This window comes from Tetrahymena thermophila (assembly GCF_000189635.1).
Source record: "Tetrahymena thermophila SB210 genomic scaffold scf_8254397, whole genome shotgun sequence".
Classification (NCBI taxonomy): domain Eukaryota; phylum Ciliophora; class Oligohymenophorea; order Hymenostomatida; family Tetrahymenidae; genus Tetrahymena; species Tetrahymena thermophila.
Window position 1 is genome coordinate 124,388 of NW_002476180.1, and position 18,076 is coordinate 142,463.

An 18,076-nucleotide genomic window follows, 5' to 3' on the forward strand; every position below is an offset into this window, starting at 1 on the left:
AATAGAGAGTTATGCAAGAATTTTTTATATTAAATTTCATTCATATTTAGCATAATATTTTTAATAATTATCTAAAAAATATTAACTATCTTTAAATACAATCTTAGATTAATTTAAAATGTAAAAAGACCTAAGCGATAACTGGATGCCTTTAGAAAGCAATCCTGATGTGATTAATGATTATATCCAAAAAATAGGTTTCAATATAGAAAAGTATTCTTTTTAGGATTTATATGACTCAGATGAGTAATTCCTTAAGGATATGAGTGAAAATACTTTAGCAGCTTTATTGATATTCCCATTGGACGAAAATGCTAGTGATGAACATAAAAAAGAGATTGAATAGATAAAAGAAAAAGGTTAATTCATAAATGAAAAGGTATATTATATGAAATAATACGCTGAAAATGCTTGCGGGACTATAGCTATTATGCACGCTGCTATGAATTTAATGTAAAAAGCTCCAGGTATGATTCGCGATAATTCAATCTTACACAATTTCTTCAAATAAACTGAAAAAATGACTCCTGAATAAAGGGCTGATTATTTTATGAATGACAAATAGCTTAAAGATGAACATGTAGAAGCTGTCCATTAAGGAGAAACTGAAGTTGATCCAGAAGACGATAACGTTTTACATCATTTTATTTGCTTAGTACCAATAGAAGGTCATCTTTATGAGTTAGATGGTTGTAAACCCTTTCCAATTAACCATGGGGAAACAACACCTAAAACACTTCTCCCTGATATTTACAAAGTATTTTAAAAATTTTTGTCAAAGAGTTAAAACCAGTACTCGTTCAGCATCTTATTACTTTAAAAATTTGATAACTGAGAATGCATTTATTGACAATTAATTATAAATCATTAAAACCTTTTATTACAAAATATATAAATATCACATTGCATGTAAATAACATTTTAGTTGTGAACTTTCAAATAATAAAAATTAAAATTTAATCTGAAAAATTATTTTATTAAATTTGTTTTTTTCTATTTTTTTCTAAATTTTTTCGATATTTTTTCAAAGAAAAATAATAATGATTTTATTTATTATTTATTTTATTATGTTTTTTTTAAGAACCAAAATTATTATTTAATTTTATATTTTTTAACACAAATATTTTTCATGCAAATAAATTTTAAAAATTAATTGTTTATGTTTTAATTTAATTTTTAGTTTTTGAAATATCAATATGCTTCAACAGTTACTTCTTCTTCTTCAACTATTGGAACACCCCAATCACATTCCTTTTCTATACCGTTGTTATTTTTATGCATTCTAATTCTGAAGTAACCATTTTCTCCCCAGTAAGAACCCCAAGAATTTCTTGCTATCCAATATTCAACACCTGTAGCTTCATCTACACCCCAACCAACGACAGCTACTTCGTGATTAAGGGAAGTAAATAATAGATTTTATTCAAAAATACCTCCAGAGTAGTTTTCTAGTTTTAAAGTGGCTTCAATACCGCAACCAATAGGACCTCTAGCAAATATTTCTGCTTTCATTTAATCAGCACCTTTTACATAACCATATTCTGAAATTTTCCATTTCTTAAAATTAGGCTAAGCCCCTTTTTTATTTAAAAATTTAATTAATCATATTTACTTCAGAAAGTGTAAGAAATTTAATGGTTCTATTTTTTTTAAACTAAAAATTAATTTACAGCAATTTTATCCTTTTTCCGAAGGAGCACAATTCATGCACTGTTGTATATCAGAGCATGTAAATTTTTCAGGATTTTTTGCAACATATTATTAGCAGGATTCTTCAGGAATACCATTAGTGTGTCCGAATTCATATACACCCATAGCATTACCACCTGAGCAAGAACCGCCTGCTTTGCAATTAATAATAACTTATGGTGAAAGAGCAACTTAGGGGAATGTACCATTTCTTGCAATATTAATTCTATCAGCTATAGAAGAAGTGGCACCATGAGCCCAGCAAGATCCACAATAAACAGGAATATGTTGATTTCTTGTTATTGAAAGATAATTTTTACCATATGCATTTTACCAAGTAAAACTCTTAGGTAAGTCTGCAGCTTTCAAGTATTCATGTGGACGAGAAGATTTTATTTTTTCTGGCAGATTGAAAATGCTTTCTCTTTTACAGCCTGATGATTTTTAAAAGTTAGAAACAGGTTTTTCGTTTACAGTAGTAAGATTACGAACATCATTTGACCAAGTGTCTCTTGGTACAGCCCAAGCACAAGCAGATTCAATATTTAAATTATTAACACCTCGAATTATTCTAAAGAAACCATTTTCACCCCAATAAGTACCCCAAGAGTTTCTAACCATCCAGTACTTAGTTCCATTTTTGAGAGTTCCGTATCCAACAACAGAGATATCATGTTCGATTTCTAAATCTCCAGTTCTGTCATAAAAAATTCCTCCAGTATAATTTAATAAAGCATCAGGAACAGCAATTCCACAAGTAATAGGACCTCTCTGATAAATTTCTTACATCATAGCTTCTTCACCTGAAACATCACCATACTCTGAAACACCATAAATCTAATAGTTGGTTTGACTCTTGCATCCAATAAGGGGGGAGCAATTTTGGCATTTTATTTATTAAGTACAAGCTTGTCCATTAGTATATCCCTTTGCTCTGTAAACCGAGCAAGTTTCATCTGTAATATTATTAGAATGAATCCAAGCAAATGCATTTCTAGCATCACCACCATTACATCCTAAATCTTCCTAATCTTGTTAACAACTTAATAAGAATTGAGGAGACAGGTTGATATCTAGTTAATAATTTTAAATTCAATTAAAAATTTTCACTTTGTAAAGAAAAACAAAAACAGATGTAATAATGTAAATTTATGAAATAAGGTTATTAAATTATAAAATTGAAGAGAAAAATTAAAGAATTTTTGTTGTCAAGTTAATAATTAATTAATGTAAAGTAAATTAAAAACACCTTTAACTTTTTATAAATTAATAATTTAGTATTGTATTTAAATTTAATTCATGCAGGTGTAAATTTTGTATTTATATCGATTTAATTTAATGAATTCTGTGGCTTTTTTTTGTTATTAAAATAATTAAATCATAATTTGTGGTTAGGAAAATTAAGAATTTTTTAAGAAATGTAATTGATAGTACTTTAACAAATCTTTAAAAATTAAGAAATGCAATCAACTACTTAAAGTAAATTTTACAAAAACCTTATTTTCAAAAATTCCATTTTTATTTGAATAGCCTAAAAAAATATATTCAAAAATATATTTTATGGGGTAGCTTTATTTATATTTACCAGGGAATGTAGCATTTCTGGCTATTTTAATTCTATCTGAAAGAGCTGAAGTAGCTGCAAAAGCCCAGCAAGAACCACAGTATTATGGGATATGTTAGTTACGTCCGAAAGTCAAATAGTCAATGCCATTAACATTGCTCCAAAGCCAAGTATCAGGAAGCTCTTTAACGTACTAGAGAGGATTAATTACCTTAGACTAGAATGTTTTTGAATGGATATGTCCTTAATTGTTATTTTTTGCAATAACTCCTAAATAAATGATACTAATTAGAACTATAAATTTAGCAGCTTTATTCATATTTTTAATTTTTTAAGTGTATTTATTTATTATTTGTATAAAAATTATAAATAAAATTTAAGTATATCTGAAATTTAATTCACATTTTAGCTTAAGCTAATTGATTTACTTAATATAAAAGAATTATATTTTATCTTAAATATCAACACAAGATCAATGCATGAATAATTTATATTTTCTAATTTATAAAGAACAAGTCTTTGGTTGTTTGTAGACTGAATTTACTAAAATAAGTAATTATTTTGCATTAAAAGAATGGAAAGGTTTTTAAAATTAAAAAAAATAAATAAATTTATCCTCGAAATAAAATTTTATTGAATAATTTTATTTTTGAAAAATAAAATAATTATTTCACCATTTAACTCTTTCATTAAAATTTTTTCATTAATTATTTTTATTGTTATATTTGAAAAGATTAAAGAAAAAAAATTAAGACACTTTATATTTCTTTATTTAAATCGAAAAACAAAATTAAAAAAATTTTTGATTAAGATTAGATTCACAAGTTTATTTTTAAATAGAATATGTAAATTTGCTTATTTCGTTAAATATCTTCATAAATATTAATTTGAGGTTAACAAAAAAATAAATAATTTAAAATAATCAACTAATCTGTCAATTTCATCCAAAACCAATAGTTAATAGCTTAAGATATAAATTTTCTAAAATAAGTAATTATTTGCATTAAAAGAATGGAAAGGTTTTTAAAATTAAAAAAAATAAATAAATTTATCCTCGAAATAAAATTTTATTGAATAATTTAATTTTTGAAAAATAAAATAATTATTTCACAATTTAACACTTTCATTAAAATTTTTTCATTAATAATTTTTATTGTTATATTTGAAAAGATTAAAGAAAAAAAATTCAGACACTTTATATTTCTTTATTTAAATAGAAAAACAAAATTAAAACAAATTTTGATTAAGATTAGATTCACAAGTTTATTTTTAAACAGAATATGTAAATTTGCTTATTTCGTTAAATATCTTCATAAATATTAATTTGAAGTTAGCAAAAAAATAAATAATTTAAAAAAATTTTGATTAAGATTAGATTAACAAGTTTATTTTTAAATAGATTGTGTAAATTTGTTATTTCATTAACTATCTTCAAAATTATTAATTTAAGGTTAGCAAAAAAATAAAAAGTTTAAAATAATCAACTAATTTTATTAATTTGATTTAAAACCTTTTGTTAGTTAGTTAGTTAGTGGTTTAAGCAGTTAAGGGAATAAATTAAATAAATTAGTAAAAGTTTAAAATATGATTAAATTAAAAGTAAATAGATATAGGATATTTTATTTTTTAAATGAATAAATATATATATTTAATATGATTTTATTTTAATTATTACTTTTTTTACTATTAGAAAATTGCATAAAAATACATTCTTAGTTAAATTGTAATAATGATATTATAATTTTCATATTAAATATATTTCTATCTTGTTCCAAACTAAGTTGAATAGTATACATAGAGCAAACCATACTTTGCTTGTTTGTATGCATTGTTGAGTAATTACAGCTTCAATTGTTTCATTTAAATAGTTTAATTAGAATTAACTAATAGCGGTATAGACTAAATAATAACAAGCAAAGATAGCAACTGTTCTTAAAAAATCTTTTGCACTTCTCGGTATTAAGGGTTTTGAAATGTAAAATAATGGACACATTAGTGTTATTGAAATATAAGCTATGCTAGTATTTATAAACAGATAAATGATAGTAAAAAGACCTAATTATTTTTCAAAAAATTACATTTTTATTTATCTATTTATTTATTAAATTTTTATTCTTACCTAATATTAAGCCATTTGCAGTTGCAGAGAAATCGCCATCTGATTTACTTTCTTTTAAACTACATTTTAGAATTCCTTTAAGGACTACGTATTCAAGAATTATTTTAAATAATAAACGTGTCAGTATAATTAAAGCTGCGAGAAGATAAAATAGCTGATTTAATTAATTAATTATAAACATTTTTAAATTAGTTAATTAAAAAAAAAAATAAATTTATTTTACATTTAATAACTAAGGATGGCTAAATGAAGACCAATCTTAACAAAATACTGGATCCCCTGAATTAGGAAAAACATAAGGATATAAAATTTAAGCAACAGTAGGAAGAGAAAGCATGAAAAAGGAGTGGAATACGCCAATAAGGGTTCTAGCATGGATTTTTACTAAGTTAGTTTATGGATCATTTTTCTTATTAAAATATTCTTTTAAATATTAAATAGCAAAAGGAGCACATACTAAGATAATGCTAATAGGCAGTAATTTAATAGTAATCTATCTATTTTTTGTCAATGGATAGTATAAAGTAGATCCTGCGTGTAGTTGCTCATCAAGAGAGAAGTTAGCTCTTTAGCTTGATTCTACAGCATTAAATAGTTGAGTAATTGTATTTGAATTATCAGTCTAAATTTTAGGATTGTACTTTCCTTTGATTGTTATTGCTTATATTCCATGATAAATCATTTAAGAATGAGCGTCATGCTTATCTCCATAAATACCTGACATTAAAATATGGAAGAAATACTTGAAGTTTTTGAAGAAATCCAATGGGAAAACCATCTATAATTGTTGGCCAACTTCGTGAACTATTTTAAATTATGCAAATTATTCATTTTAAGTATATTAAATTTTTAGTTTACGAATTCTCTCAAGGAAATTTCCTAGCATATTAGGAATTTTAAAAGATATCTCAGAATATTTAAAACCAGATTCAGAAAGAGCCTCATGCATCATATTATTAAAACCTAAAAAATAATCTCTATCAGGAACTTTTCCATCAAAACCCACTAAATTTTATATGATAAATTTATTCGTTACAAATAAATTAAAAATTAATATTTACAAGTCTTTAAATACAACTATTGGAAGTTACTGTCCAAATCTAAGTTTAATGCTTGTCTAATCACTCCACACTTAGGAATTTGAGAATCTTTTATAAAATGAAAAAACATTTCCGATTATATTAATTTATTTTGATAAATTACTTTCTGATAAGTTTTCTTTAATAAACTGCTCTACTGAGTATCCGTATTTCTTACCCCTGCTATCATAGCCTAAGAATATAATGTCTCTAGAAAGATAGTTTACTTCTGATAAACAAAAATATATTATTTGATTGCAGCATTTCATTTTTTATAATATTTAAATCTCTAAAATATTTACTGTGATTTTCATAATACTTGGCAAAAGCTAAAGCAAATGGAATGCTAATCTTTTTATGGACAGGATCTGATTTAAATAAAAGATTTTATATAGTTTAATAAAATATTTATTTGTTTTTATAATTAATTTAAATATTTATAAATCATTTCAAAATTTAAAAATATATGTTACTGATATCGAATGAGATAAGATTGCACTCATAATTGTTAGATCTCTTAGAACGATAAAGGCCGGCTATGTTTTATCTTTATTCAACTCCATTTTCAGTTTTTTAAGTGAAATTTTATACTTGATATTCCATGTTATTTTCATCAAAAAATTTCTCTAAAAACTAGAGGACTTCCTTTTATTCAGTGTAATTTGCCATACTTTCAGAAATTTACTTGAAGTAATCTAAAAGATTTGGATTTTATGTATTCATTCTACCTAGAGAAGGGCTAAGCGCATTTTCTTCTATTTTTGAGTACTCAGAATCATTTGCTACATAAGTAGTATACAAAATACCTGCTAACAATACTAAAAAGCTAGTATTTTGTTAATGAACAAATTAAATTAATTCGTTAATGGTATTCTAAAATTATTTTACGATAGCCTTTCTATTAACATTAACACTTTCTTATTTTATAATATCTTTTCTCCTATGTTCCTAATCATTTTACTTATTCCAAACTTTGGTTAAAACTGATAAACAAAACTTTTAATAAAATTGTTAATTATTCAAAATGAATATAGATAATAAAAGCAATTAACTATTGATTTATTTACTTATCATAAATCAATAATTATATTTAACGTGGGAGATGATTATAGGTCAACATAAAGATATTTAATTAATTTTATTCATCTAAATAGTCTTATTCTTAGATATTAACTATTTATTTATTTTTAATTAAAAATTTCTTTAGTAAAATATGTTTGTATGTACGTATATATACACTTCTTCCCCTTTCTCAAAAAAATTGAAATTTAAAAAATAAGTAAATAATTAAATAAATAAATAATTATTAAATAAAAGAAAACTAAAATTTGAAAAATCACATCAAGAAAGAATATCAAAATTGTGAAGGAGATCATAAGAACTATTCTAGTTTTTAAAAGGAAACTAAAAATTATTTAAGCTCTACTATCATGAATCGATCATAACCAAGATGGTAGAAACTTGATAATTTTTCCTCTAAGAATAGAGCTAATGCAATTTAGATCAATTTATTCTTATTCGCATCTTGATAGTGATTAAAGGGTACCAAATAATCATAAGATCATGAGATTAAACAGATTTTTCAATAAAAAATTTAAGTTTTTAAACCACATAAATAGAAATAAATCGAATTTTTTAACGATGGACAATAAATATATCAATAAAATTCGTATCTTTTATGCAATCCCAATCCACCCAAACAACCCTGTTTAAAATTGATTTTATGGTTCTCAAAACCCGTTCTTTTTTTAAATAAATAATTTTCAAAATGCTTCCAAACAAAAAATGATTGATGATATAATTTTATGATGATGATGAATAATTGATGAATAATTTTTTAAAACCAATAACCATATATTAACTAACCTAAAAAATAGATGATGATAACTCAGATAAAATTAAATCTTAAATACAAATAAAATAAATAAATAAATAAATAAAAATAAATTAAATAAATAAAAATAAATAATTAAATAAATAAATAAAATTAATATAAATAAAAATAAAATAAATAAATTAAAATTAAAAGAACAAATAAAATAATATAGATAAATAACATAAAATACATCCAGCCTAAAGCTACTTTATCTAATATTTAAATTTAGTTTAGTCATTCTTTTTTAGTTTTTTTGTGAAAATTTTTAATTAATTATTGCTCTATAAAATGAGAAGATATAGACAATTTAAAATTACACTGTTTTTTAATTTATAAAAGTAATCAAATTTTAATAAAAAAATTTATCTATAAATTTTTGAATTTTAACATTGTAATATAAATGTAGAAGTTTTTTATTTAATATTTTTAAAAGATTTTATTTTATGCCATAAATTTAATTTATTTTAGAAAAAAATTGATAGTCAAAATATTTTTAGGAAAATTTAATTCGTTTTATTATTTTTATATAAGAATATATAATAATAAATTATTTTTTGGTAAGATCTTTAAATCAAAAACAGACTACCTCAAATTTATTTCAATTAAAAGTTGTTGATACTCCTTAGTAGATTTTTTTTATAAAAAAATATAAAGTAAGAAATAAAAATATTTATTTGCTAAGTTTTTGATATTTTAAATTATTTAGCTAGAGATATTTTATTTAGTTTCGAATTTGTATTTTTATGCTCTAATTTTTTTGGTGGTGTACTTGTGTTTATAAATCATATAAGAACAACAATTATTAATTGTTATATATACAAATATTTATAAAATTCATTTTGATTTGGTAATAATTATAAAGTTCGAAAGTAAGGATTGACTGTATGATTATTAATCTTTTGGTGGAATTAATTTACATTATTTCAGATATATTTCAAAATAGTAAAAAGAAATAAATTGTTAAAAATTGTATCGCGATTTGATAAAATACGCACTTTATTTTCTTTCTCTGCTTTTTTTGAATTTTGAATTTTTTATCTATTTTAAATTATTAAGATTATACTTCAAGAGTACATTTTATGATATCGATTACATTAAATTGTTATTTTTGTAAATTTAAAAATTCTAAAATACTCCATTTTGTAATTAGAAAATATGTCTAATCTCTTTAAATCCTTGTATTGTAATATACTTGTTTTAGCATTTGTGAGATTGAATTATATTTTATTAAATGATATGTTTATTACTAATTCACTTAGTAATTTATTTGATCTATATTCTTTCATAAATACATTTAATTTAACTACATAATCGCTAACCAAAAAGTATTCTGTTTTTAGGGATGATTACTTAATATTTTACTTTTTCTAAAGTTAAAAAAATTATTTCGAAAATAATTGCAATCTTATCAAGAACATACCAAATATTTTGGTTTCATAGCGCGTTTATAAAATAATCAATTCTACTATAAAATCATTATTTTTTTAATATTGTATCCAAATTAATTTATTGACTGATTTCTTTTGTAGAGTCTATTACTTAAAAAAATGTAAATTATAAAGAAAAATTATTAAACAATAAATATTTTCCCTAATGAAAACATAACTTATTAATTGATCTCAAAGTGATATTCTTACCACTTATTACTTTTTTCTCTCTTTTTATTGTTTTTTTATATCTTTAAAATGAATTAGGTAGGTTGGTGGTTTTATAATATTCATATAAAAAATCAGGTAATTTATCCTTGCTCTTTAGCTTTCTTGCGGGTAGGATTAGTGTTTAGACAAGAATATCTTTGTTTATAAATCTTTTAATTAATTCCACCTTTAAAATATTAATTTTTTTAATAACTAATCATTCCCTTACATTAAATAGGATAATAAGCTAAGAGTGTGATTATAATAATTAATTATTCTCAAAGTAAAAGTAATTCTAAAAATTTTTAGATATAAATAAGTACAATTATAAATTTAAGAAGAATGAAAACTCAGAATATTAATAAGATAGCTATTTTCTTAGCTTTAAATATAATTTTCGGAGCTATTATGTACTCTTAATTCTATTTCCTTTAAAAGATAGATTAATACTAAGAAAAAATTATAGACTAGCAACAGAATTTATACAAAAATTACTTGATGAACATTAAAATTGTAGAAGACCAAAGTGAATGTTCTGGAAAGTCAATGTAAGCTCAGGGGACTATTGACTATGATGATGAAACGTTTATTCTAAGAACCATATCAATAACTGATAAAAACTCAAGAACTAGAGTTTATCAAATTTGCTTTGAAGTTTATAATTTCTTTAGCTTTGCTAATTTAGCAGGAAAAAATAATTAATAATAAGATGACAATTATTGTTAATATAAAGGAATTAATTTTTAACCAGAAATTCACTCCAACCTTTGCCCAATTTCAGAATTTTTTATTTCTGATTAAAATCAAGAAGAAAGTTATGAAAAAGTTGAGATAAGTAAAGATTCAAACTTTAGCTTGTTTATTAAAAGAAGCAATCCTCATTACACTCCTGCTGTGGACATTAAATTCTTAAAAGAAAATCAAGAGCATCTACCCTAAAGTGATACAAATATTTCTTTCTAAATTAACAGCTTTGAAAAAAATTAAAATATAAGCGATAAGTAGAGTACCCCACTTTTTGTAAAAATTTATATAGAAAACTAAATATCATTAGATTCCTAATGCTATTCTGCTCTTCTGTTCTTTGATAGCTATGTACTATACTCTAACTCCACTTTATTCAAATTAATTGTTTTGACTGGAAATGTTCTCCTATTCATTACCTTTTTATTTATCTCTACTGTCTTAATAAAAGAAAAGAAAAACTTAAAGTACTGTGTTTATATTTTTTAAGCTTTGTCTATACTAGATCTTTACAGTTTTTATCCTTTACACTAAGATTTGTCATATATCAAAACCTCTATAAAAGATAATTGCTTTTTAGAGTATAATCCTCTAAGAAGTATTTATGAAAAAGCTAACTAATTTAACAATTTTTACATTTTCTACCTCATTTTTATGATAGCAATTATTGCTTTACCTTTTAAAATAAAAATCAGTAATAAGAAATCCAAAAGATTTCATGACGAAAATGCACTCATTTATGAAATGGCAGCAGCCTGAAAATTAAAAAAAATCTTCCTAATTACTAAAATATATTACTCTAAAATACTAACCAACCAATACACTTAGTTAAACATAATTAATTTAAAACAACTATATTCATTAACATGTATTTAAGGTATATAAAAAAATATATAATAAAAATAACCAATATTTACTAAATATTTTTTCATTTGTTCTCTCTCTATTCACTATTTACATTGTTTGAGTTAACCAATCTATTTTCAAAGATTTTTTTAAAATTTAAATATTAAAATTCTTTAGTTATTTAGCTATCTTATTTCATTAAAGAATTTAATTTATTTTAGTTGTTGATGAAATTTAATTAACAATATTTATTTTTAAAATAAGATTAAAAAATTTGCAAAATATTTAATAGTTCGAAGCTATATTAACTTTTTACCTGATTTTAGTTAAAGACATATATACATGAATCTCATTTAAAATTAATTTTAAGAGGATTTATTTATAGAAATTTTTAAAAGATTTTTCTTTTAATTTTTTATGCTAATTATCTAAAATTTATATTTCTTTTAAAAGAATTTGAAAATAAATATGGTGAAATTAATTTATATGAGTAATTTTATTATAAAATTTATTTTAAAAGTAATGAGATTTTCAAACTTATTATAAAAAATATCTTTTTAATTTATGTAATGATAATTGTAAGAGATTTAAATACTCCACCTAAGACTAACGCTTTTTGCCTAATTTTAGTTAAAGAGATTAATCTCATTTTAAATTTATTTTTAAAGCCAAAAATTACTATTGCTACTCATTAAAAAATGAGAGTAAATTTTTTGAATTATTTAAACAAATATTTATCAATAACAAATAAATTTTTTTTTGACTTTAATATTAATCATAATAAAATATGAAATAAAAAACATGTGAATTAATAAAAAGTGAAGAAAAATTTAAAATCTACAAAAGGCTTATATAATTCGAATCAGATCATTACATTTGATAAGGTCGATTCATGAACAGAAATCAACTTACTCATTTTGAAAAATTTATTGTACTTTTTACATAAATATGTACACAATAATACACATAAAATTGTAATAAAAAACATTAAATGAATCTTTAACAAAATTTTCTGCTCGAAGGACAATTGAAAATATTATTAAACAAACAAATCTTTTATTTAAGTTCATTCGTTTAATTCTAAATAAATTTATAGTATATAATCAAAATTTATTTTTAAAGAAATAAAGCTAAAAAAGAAAAAGCAAAACACTACTTAAAGCCAACTAAAATATAAGGATGGAAAATTAAGCTTAATCTCAGAATTTAGTAAATCCTGATCTTTCTTATTTAGGATAACCTCCTGAAGCTTATTTATACTTTCCTCCTAGTAATTTAAAACTATTTAATTTATTTTACTACTCAAAACATTTAATTTTAAATCATTTTGGATTTGATAGAAGCACTTATTTATTTTTTAATAGAGTTGTTCATTAATGCATTTTTTATATAAAACTTAGAGGAATGTTAGTATGTTTAAAAATCTAAATCTAAGATTTTAAGGTGGTATTTCGATGGGCATATTAAGATGATAGATGAAGAAGAATAAAAGGTGAAAGAGTTTGATTAATACTTAGTAGAAAAAAAACAGGATTGTTGCAAAAATGACCTTTTATGGACACCTTCTATGAAATTGAGATTTTTAGAAGCAAATAATTTTAAATTTGATAAAACAGTTTCTTCAATTCAAGACTAAAATTAATGGATCTCTACTTCATTACCTCCTAAAATGACAGATTTAACTCTTTAATTTTTGGTATAATTTTTTTAATAGCAACATTAGTTTATGCACTTTATTTAGAGCATTAAAAATAATAAAATATTTTTATTGAATAAGACAAAAACATTGAAAAAATGTTTAATTTTATAAAATAGCAATCAGGTATCTGTTATCTATCAGGTATCGACCATAGATTTAGACCTATAGTTGTATTAAATATTTACAAGATCGATATGAAGTTATACACTTTAGAATAGATCATAGATGGTGTAACTTACTTTATAGAAATTATAGTGAATCAATTCTTTTTGCCTGGCTAAGTTGAGAATTGGGTCATCATTTAAGATCTTAACAATATGGGCTTCACCAGTTTACCAATAAGTGTACGTTTTTACTTAAAGTTTAAAGATTATGTTATCATTTTAATAACTAATTTCACTTGAAACGTGGTTTTTATTAAATTAAAAATCTAGAAATCATAATAAACTATAGTCAATATTTACAATTTTTTATAGTCATAAATATTATTGAATATACCTGAAAAAAACTAATCATTAAAAATAGGATTTTTTGTTATGGAAATTGAATTAACAAATTAATCAAACAGATATTTAATTAGGAATAATTAACAAAATTTTCATTTCAATAAATTTGATTAAATATTTTTTGTTTTTTATCATTTTTTCTTAAATAAATCAGACTCATAAAAAAATTATTGTCTATCTTATGGATCATTACAAAAGTAGACTATTCAGATTATATGCTGTTAACTGTCCAACTTCTGTAACTTTTTCTTGGGGTGTAGTAAAAGCCTTACTGGATGAAACAACTATTGAGAAAATATAATTTGAAAAAACATCTGAAGCTAAGGGCTTATGGACTCATACTAACAAGAACCAGGTGGAAACCAAATTTGGTGGTGCTTACCCAAATATTGAAAATTCATGGTATTTTTTTTTTTTTGATATTTTATCTAACTATTATTAATCAATTAAAAGGCCACCAATAAAAATTAATCCAAATTTTATGCTCGAATCAGATAAACCTGAAGAATTTTTAATTTCAAAAGATAAATATAAAGAATTATATCACACAGGATAGTTGAAAAACAACAAAATTTGCTAAAAATTATTGTAATGAATTTATATAAAAATAATTTTTAAATATTAAATATATTCTTCTTATATTATTATTTATGTAGTAGTTAAATGATTAAAATAAATTTAATTTTTTTATAAACAAACTTTTTCATTTAATTAAATAATAATTTATATATAAAATGGTAATGTGTTTACTCCTAATAGTTTAAATTAAAAAAAGACTATTTTAATTTATATAAAAAAAACAGCTTTTTAAAATTATAAAAATAAAATTTTTTAACAAAAAATGAATAAAAATATTTATTTGATTTGGTTTAAATGAAAGTAGAATTAATATATCCAGCCAGTTTATTTAAGTCAATATTTAGTTTGAAATTTCAAACTATAAGTTGATTTTAAGTGAGTGAAAAATTAATCATAAGTTTTTAAGTAAAATTAAAAAATTAATTGTTTTTTTCCTCAAAATCATTGATAAATTTTTTAGTAAGGGTTTTATATCAAAGAAGGAGCCAATAATCAAATTTTAGATTTCTAACAAAATTTATCAATAATTTAAAAGAATTTCAAATTTAATATTAATCAAATAAATTATTATAAACTAAGAAAGAAAATGGAAGAAGAAAGTTTTAGCAATAGTTCATCTTAAAATATAAAAAATCATTAGGTTCCAGAATATATGAAAAAGGTTCCTGAAGATGTAGCACAAGTTCTCTTAGATATTGAAGAATTTAGGGAAAAAAGGAAAATAATACCATATTTTGCATAATATGAATTTGATAATTAGAAATAAAAAATGCATGAATTTTGGGGAAAATCCATTGAGCAATTTATGAAAAAGTATGAAAAAAGTTGTATTATTTCTATTGAATATATTCATTAAGTATTCAATTTTAATGGATTCTAACCTATGAGCTTGTAAAGAGTAATTGAAGAACTTGCCTAAGAAAATAACTTTTCATATGCTGGGAACAAATTAAAATTAATGAAAATGCTGAATTTAGACACTGCTAAAGAACTAAAAGATCAAGAAAAGATTAAAGAATATGAGAAAAATTAATAAGAAAAACAATAAAAGAAAGCAGGGTTGTTCTAAAAATTAAACATTTTCAATTACTTTAAGTCATAAAAATAAGATGAGGAAGATAGCAGTATGCAAAACCCTCAAATTTTACAATAAATTACTGAAATATAAGAATAAAATAATTTTATTGTAAGTAAAAAATTGATTGTGAAACACTTTAAAAAATTCATAGAGTTTTTAAGCAATCAACAATGGTATAATGATCATTTTTCTTTTGAAAGTGATATCTTACAATAAGCATCCAAGATAAATTTAAATTTAGGAGAAGTTAAGCTCTTTTTAGAGTTATTAGAAAAAGATGGCTAAGTTAAATACTTTGGGGACAAGGAAATAGGAAAAAAGATCATCTTCTATGACAAGGATAAAAAATCATAAATGAACGAAGATTATTTCACAAACTAATCTGTTGTTTTCTAATTAGAATACAATATTTAAATCTTAGAAAAAAATATTTCAAAGTATAATGAAAATTTGCAAGAGTTAAAGAATAAAATTTTGGAATGCAAAGAAACTGAAAAGGCAAAGAAATAACAGTATTTGAAAGAGTATCTCATTATACAAAAAACTATTGAAACAACTCTAAATAAGTAACAAACTCTCAAAAAGAACAAATTGTAAGTAGAGGATGCAATTACAAATAAAAGAGTGTTAAATGTATTAAACTAGGGCGTTGCTACTGCTAAACAAAATTAGGTTGACATATAATTAATGGAAGATATAAAAGAATAATTTGAAGAAATTAATGCTTAAGAATAAGAAATGACAGACATGTATCAAGAATTCAATAAGTTAGATTAACAATAAAAGGAGGAAATAGATTTGCAATTACAACAATATTTAGAAGAAGCTGGATTTCCAGCAGAGTAAAATTAAAACTATGCATAAAATATTGTAAGCTATAACAATAACATAAATTCCTAAAATAATAATGCATCAATTAATTTTAATAATAATAATAATAATAATAACAATGCAAACAAAGCTATTAACAACAACAAAATGGATGTAGAAGATCCTTTAAAGCTTCTTGATGAGTTAGCTTGATAATTTAGAAATTATTATTTTATTTTGCATTTCTTTTTGTTTTATTTAATAATTTTTAATTTATATAACAAAGTATTTCTTTCAATAATTAAATAATTTTATTTTTAAATATTAATTAGTTCAATAAACTATTTTTATTCAAATTCTTTATGAGTTCACTGCAAAAAATTAGTTACAGAAAATTTTATTTTTTTAATTTTTCTGTGTTGCCCGCCTAGCTCAGTCGGTAGAGCGCAAGACTCTTAATCTTGTGGTCGTGGGTTCGAGCCCCACGGCGGGCTAATATTTTTTTTTTATTGCTGCTTAATTTTAACTCTATCAATAATATTGTTGTAAAATGTATATTTATTATAAATAAAATTTAAAATGTTTATAATTTTTAACATATTAAGGAATATTTTTATGCGATTTTTATATGAAAAAATAAGTTTTTGAGAATAACAGATTTTACAAAAATATAAATTTTTACTTAAAAAATTATTGTGTTGCCCGCCTAGCTCAGTCGGTAGAGCGCAAGACTCTTAATCTTGTGGTCGTGGGTTCGAGCCCCACGGCGGGCTATTATTTTTTTGTAGATTACTTTATAAAATTAAAAAGAGAATAATTTCTGGATCAGTAAAATAAGTAAGTAAGTAATCTTAATTTTTAACCTCTAAAATAGTTAAAGCATTGAAAAAATACTTACTTAAGATATTACTTTATACACTTTAAATGTATTAATATTCTATTAGAATTAAGCAGATGCTTATTAAAGTTACATGAGTTTTTACTCGTTTTGTTATAAACAAAAAGAAAAATTGGCAAAAGATGGAAATTTATTTATTTGTTAAGAAATAATAGACAAAACAAGAAATAGACAGAAATAAATGAATTGTTTTAAATTCCTTTTAAATAGGAAAATAAAATATGTAAAGGATTTTCTGAGAATAGTAATTAAAAAATACACTTCCTTGAATTAAAAATTGGAATAGTTAGAGTTCTACATTAAGTATTTTAGTAATTAAAAATAGAGATAAATTAAAACTACCAAAAAACCCAAATTATTATGTGACCAAAGCTTTTATATTTATAAAAAAAGGCGATTTTAATAAAGAGTTATCTGAAATTAAATTTAACTTCTTGCTTCTTTCTGTTATTCAAATGAAAAAAAACTAACTAAATTTATTATATTATATTTATTGCTTATACAATTTCAACTAGTTACAAAATATTAACATTAAATTTTTGAAGTGTAAACTAGCATTTTTTAAGTAAGTAGTACATAAAAATCGCAATGAAATAAGATTTGCAAGAGAGTATAAGCTAGATGAGCTACCTAAATTTTAGCTTATGGCAACTAATATTTTAATAAAATTCTTTTAAAAATACTGAATATTTAATAGCTTGCTTAATTAACTTAAAATTAACCATATAATTAAATTTTTAATATAAATAATCATTGAATTAACTAATAGTCAGAAAGCTGAAGATTTGTAAATATATATTTTTACAAGTAGAAGAGGATTTAAGTATCAAAAGCAAGGGCGAGAAATACTGATAACTTAAAAAATAGCAAATTTCGCTTCATTAAATATCACCTAGATAAATAGAATTCGTTTAATTATTTAAATAAAGATTATAAATCTATAACTTTATAA

General features: G+C 22.4%; 6 protein-coding genes across 6 annotated transcripts; 4 read left to right on the top strand and 2 right to left on the bottom strand. All coding sequences in view use genetic code 6, as the record gives it.

Moving 5' to 3' along the window:
• Positions 1–118: 118 nt before the first annotated feature.
• Positions 119–835, top strand: TTHERM_00823800 (ubiquitin carboxyl-terminal hydrolase; the record flags this gene model as incomplete). Its single annotated transcript, XM_001031482.3, has 1 exon — positions 119–835. The coding sequence occupies one exon, from the start codon at positions 119–121 to the stop codon at positions 833–835; it is 717 nt and encodes a 238-aa protein (XP_001031482.1).
• A 356-nt stretch (positions 836–1,191) lies between these two features.
• TTHERM_00823810 (papain family cysteine protease) lies at positions 1,192–3,572 on the bottom strand (the record flags this gene model as incomplete). Its single annotated transcript, XM_001031483.3, has 3 exons — positions 1,192–1,577; positions 1,671–2,762; positions 3,275–3,572. The coding sequence occupies 3 exons, from the start codon at positions 3,570–3,572 to the stop codon at positions 1,192–1,194; spliced, it is 1,776 nt and encodes a 591-aa protein (XP_001031483.1).
• A 1,425-nt stretch (positions 3,573–4,997) lies between these two features.
• On the bottom strand, positions 4,998–7,407 carry TTHERM_00823820 (transmembrane protein, putative; the record flags this gene model as incomplete). The annotated part of the gene is made up of 9 exons (XM_001031484.3): positions 4,998–5,308; positions 5,373–5,526; positions 5,596–6,176; positions 6,231–6,377; positions 6,434–6,520; positions 6,576–6,680; positions 6,754–6,819; positions 6,925–7,277; positions 7,340–7,407. 9 exons carry the CDS (start codon positions 7,405–7,407, stop codon positions 4,998–5,000), a joined length of 1,872 nt encoding a protein of 623 aa, XP_001031484.3.
• A 3,055-nt stretch (positions 7,408–10,462) lies between these two features.
• On the top strand, positions 10,463–11,467 carry TTHERM_00823840 (transmembrane protein, putative; the record flags this gene model as incomplete). The annotated part of the gene is made up of 1 exon (XM_001031486.2): positions 10,463–11,467. One exon carries the CDS (start codon positions 10,463–10,465, stop codon positions 11,465–11,467), a length of 1,005 nt encoding a protein of 334 aa, XP_001031486.2.
• A 1,266-nt stretch (positions 11,468–12,733) lies between these two features.
• On the top strand, positions 12,734–14,354 carry TTHERM_000823849 (CRAL/TRIO domain protein; the record flags this gene model as incomplete). Its single annotated transcript, XM_012800008.1, has 5 exons — positions 12,734–12,824; positions 12,955–13,250; positions 13,370–13,597; positions 13,914–14,161; positions 14,213–14,354. The coding sequence occupies 5 exons, from the start codon at positions 12,734–12,736 to the stop codon at positions 14,352–14,354; spliced, it is 1,005 nt and encodes a 334-aa protein (XP_012655462.1).
• A 570-nt stretch (positions 14,355–14,924) lies between these two features.
• On the top strand, positions 14,925–16,439 carry TTHERM_00823850 (CRAL/TRIO domain protein; the record flags this gene model as incomplete). The annotated part of the gene is made up of 1 exon (XM_001031487.3): positions 14,925–16,439. The coding sequence occupies one exon, from the start codon at positions 14,925–14,927 to the stop codon at positions 16,437–16,439; it is 1,515 nt and encodes a 504-aa protein (XP_001031487.2).
• Positions 16,440–18,076: the final 1,637 nt, after the last annotated feature.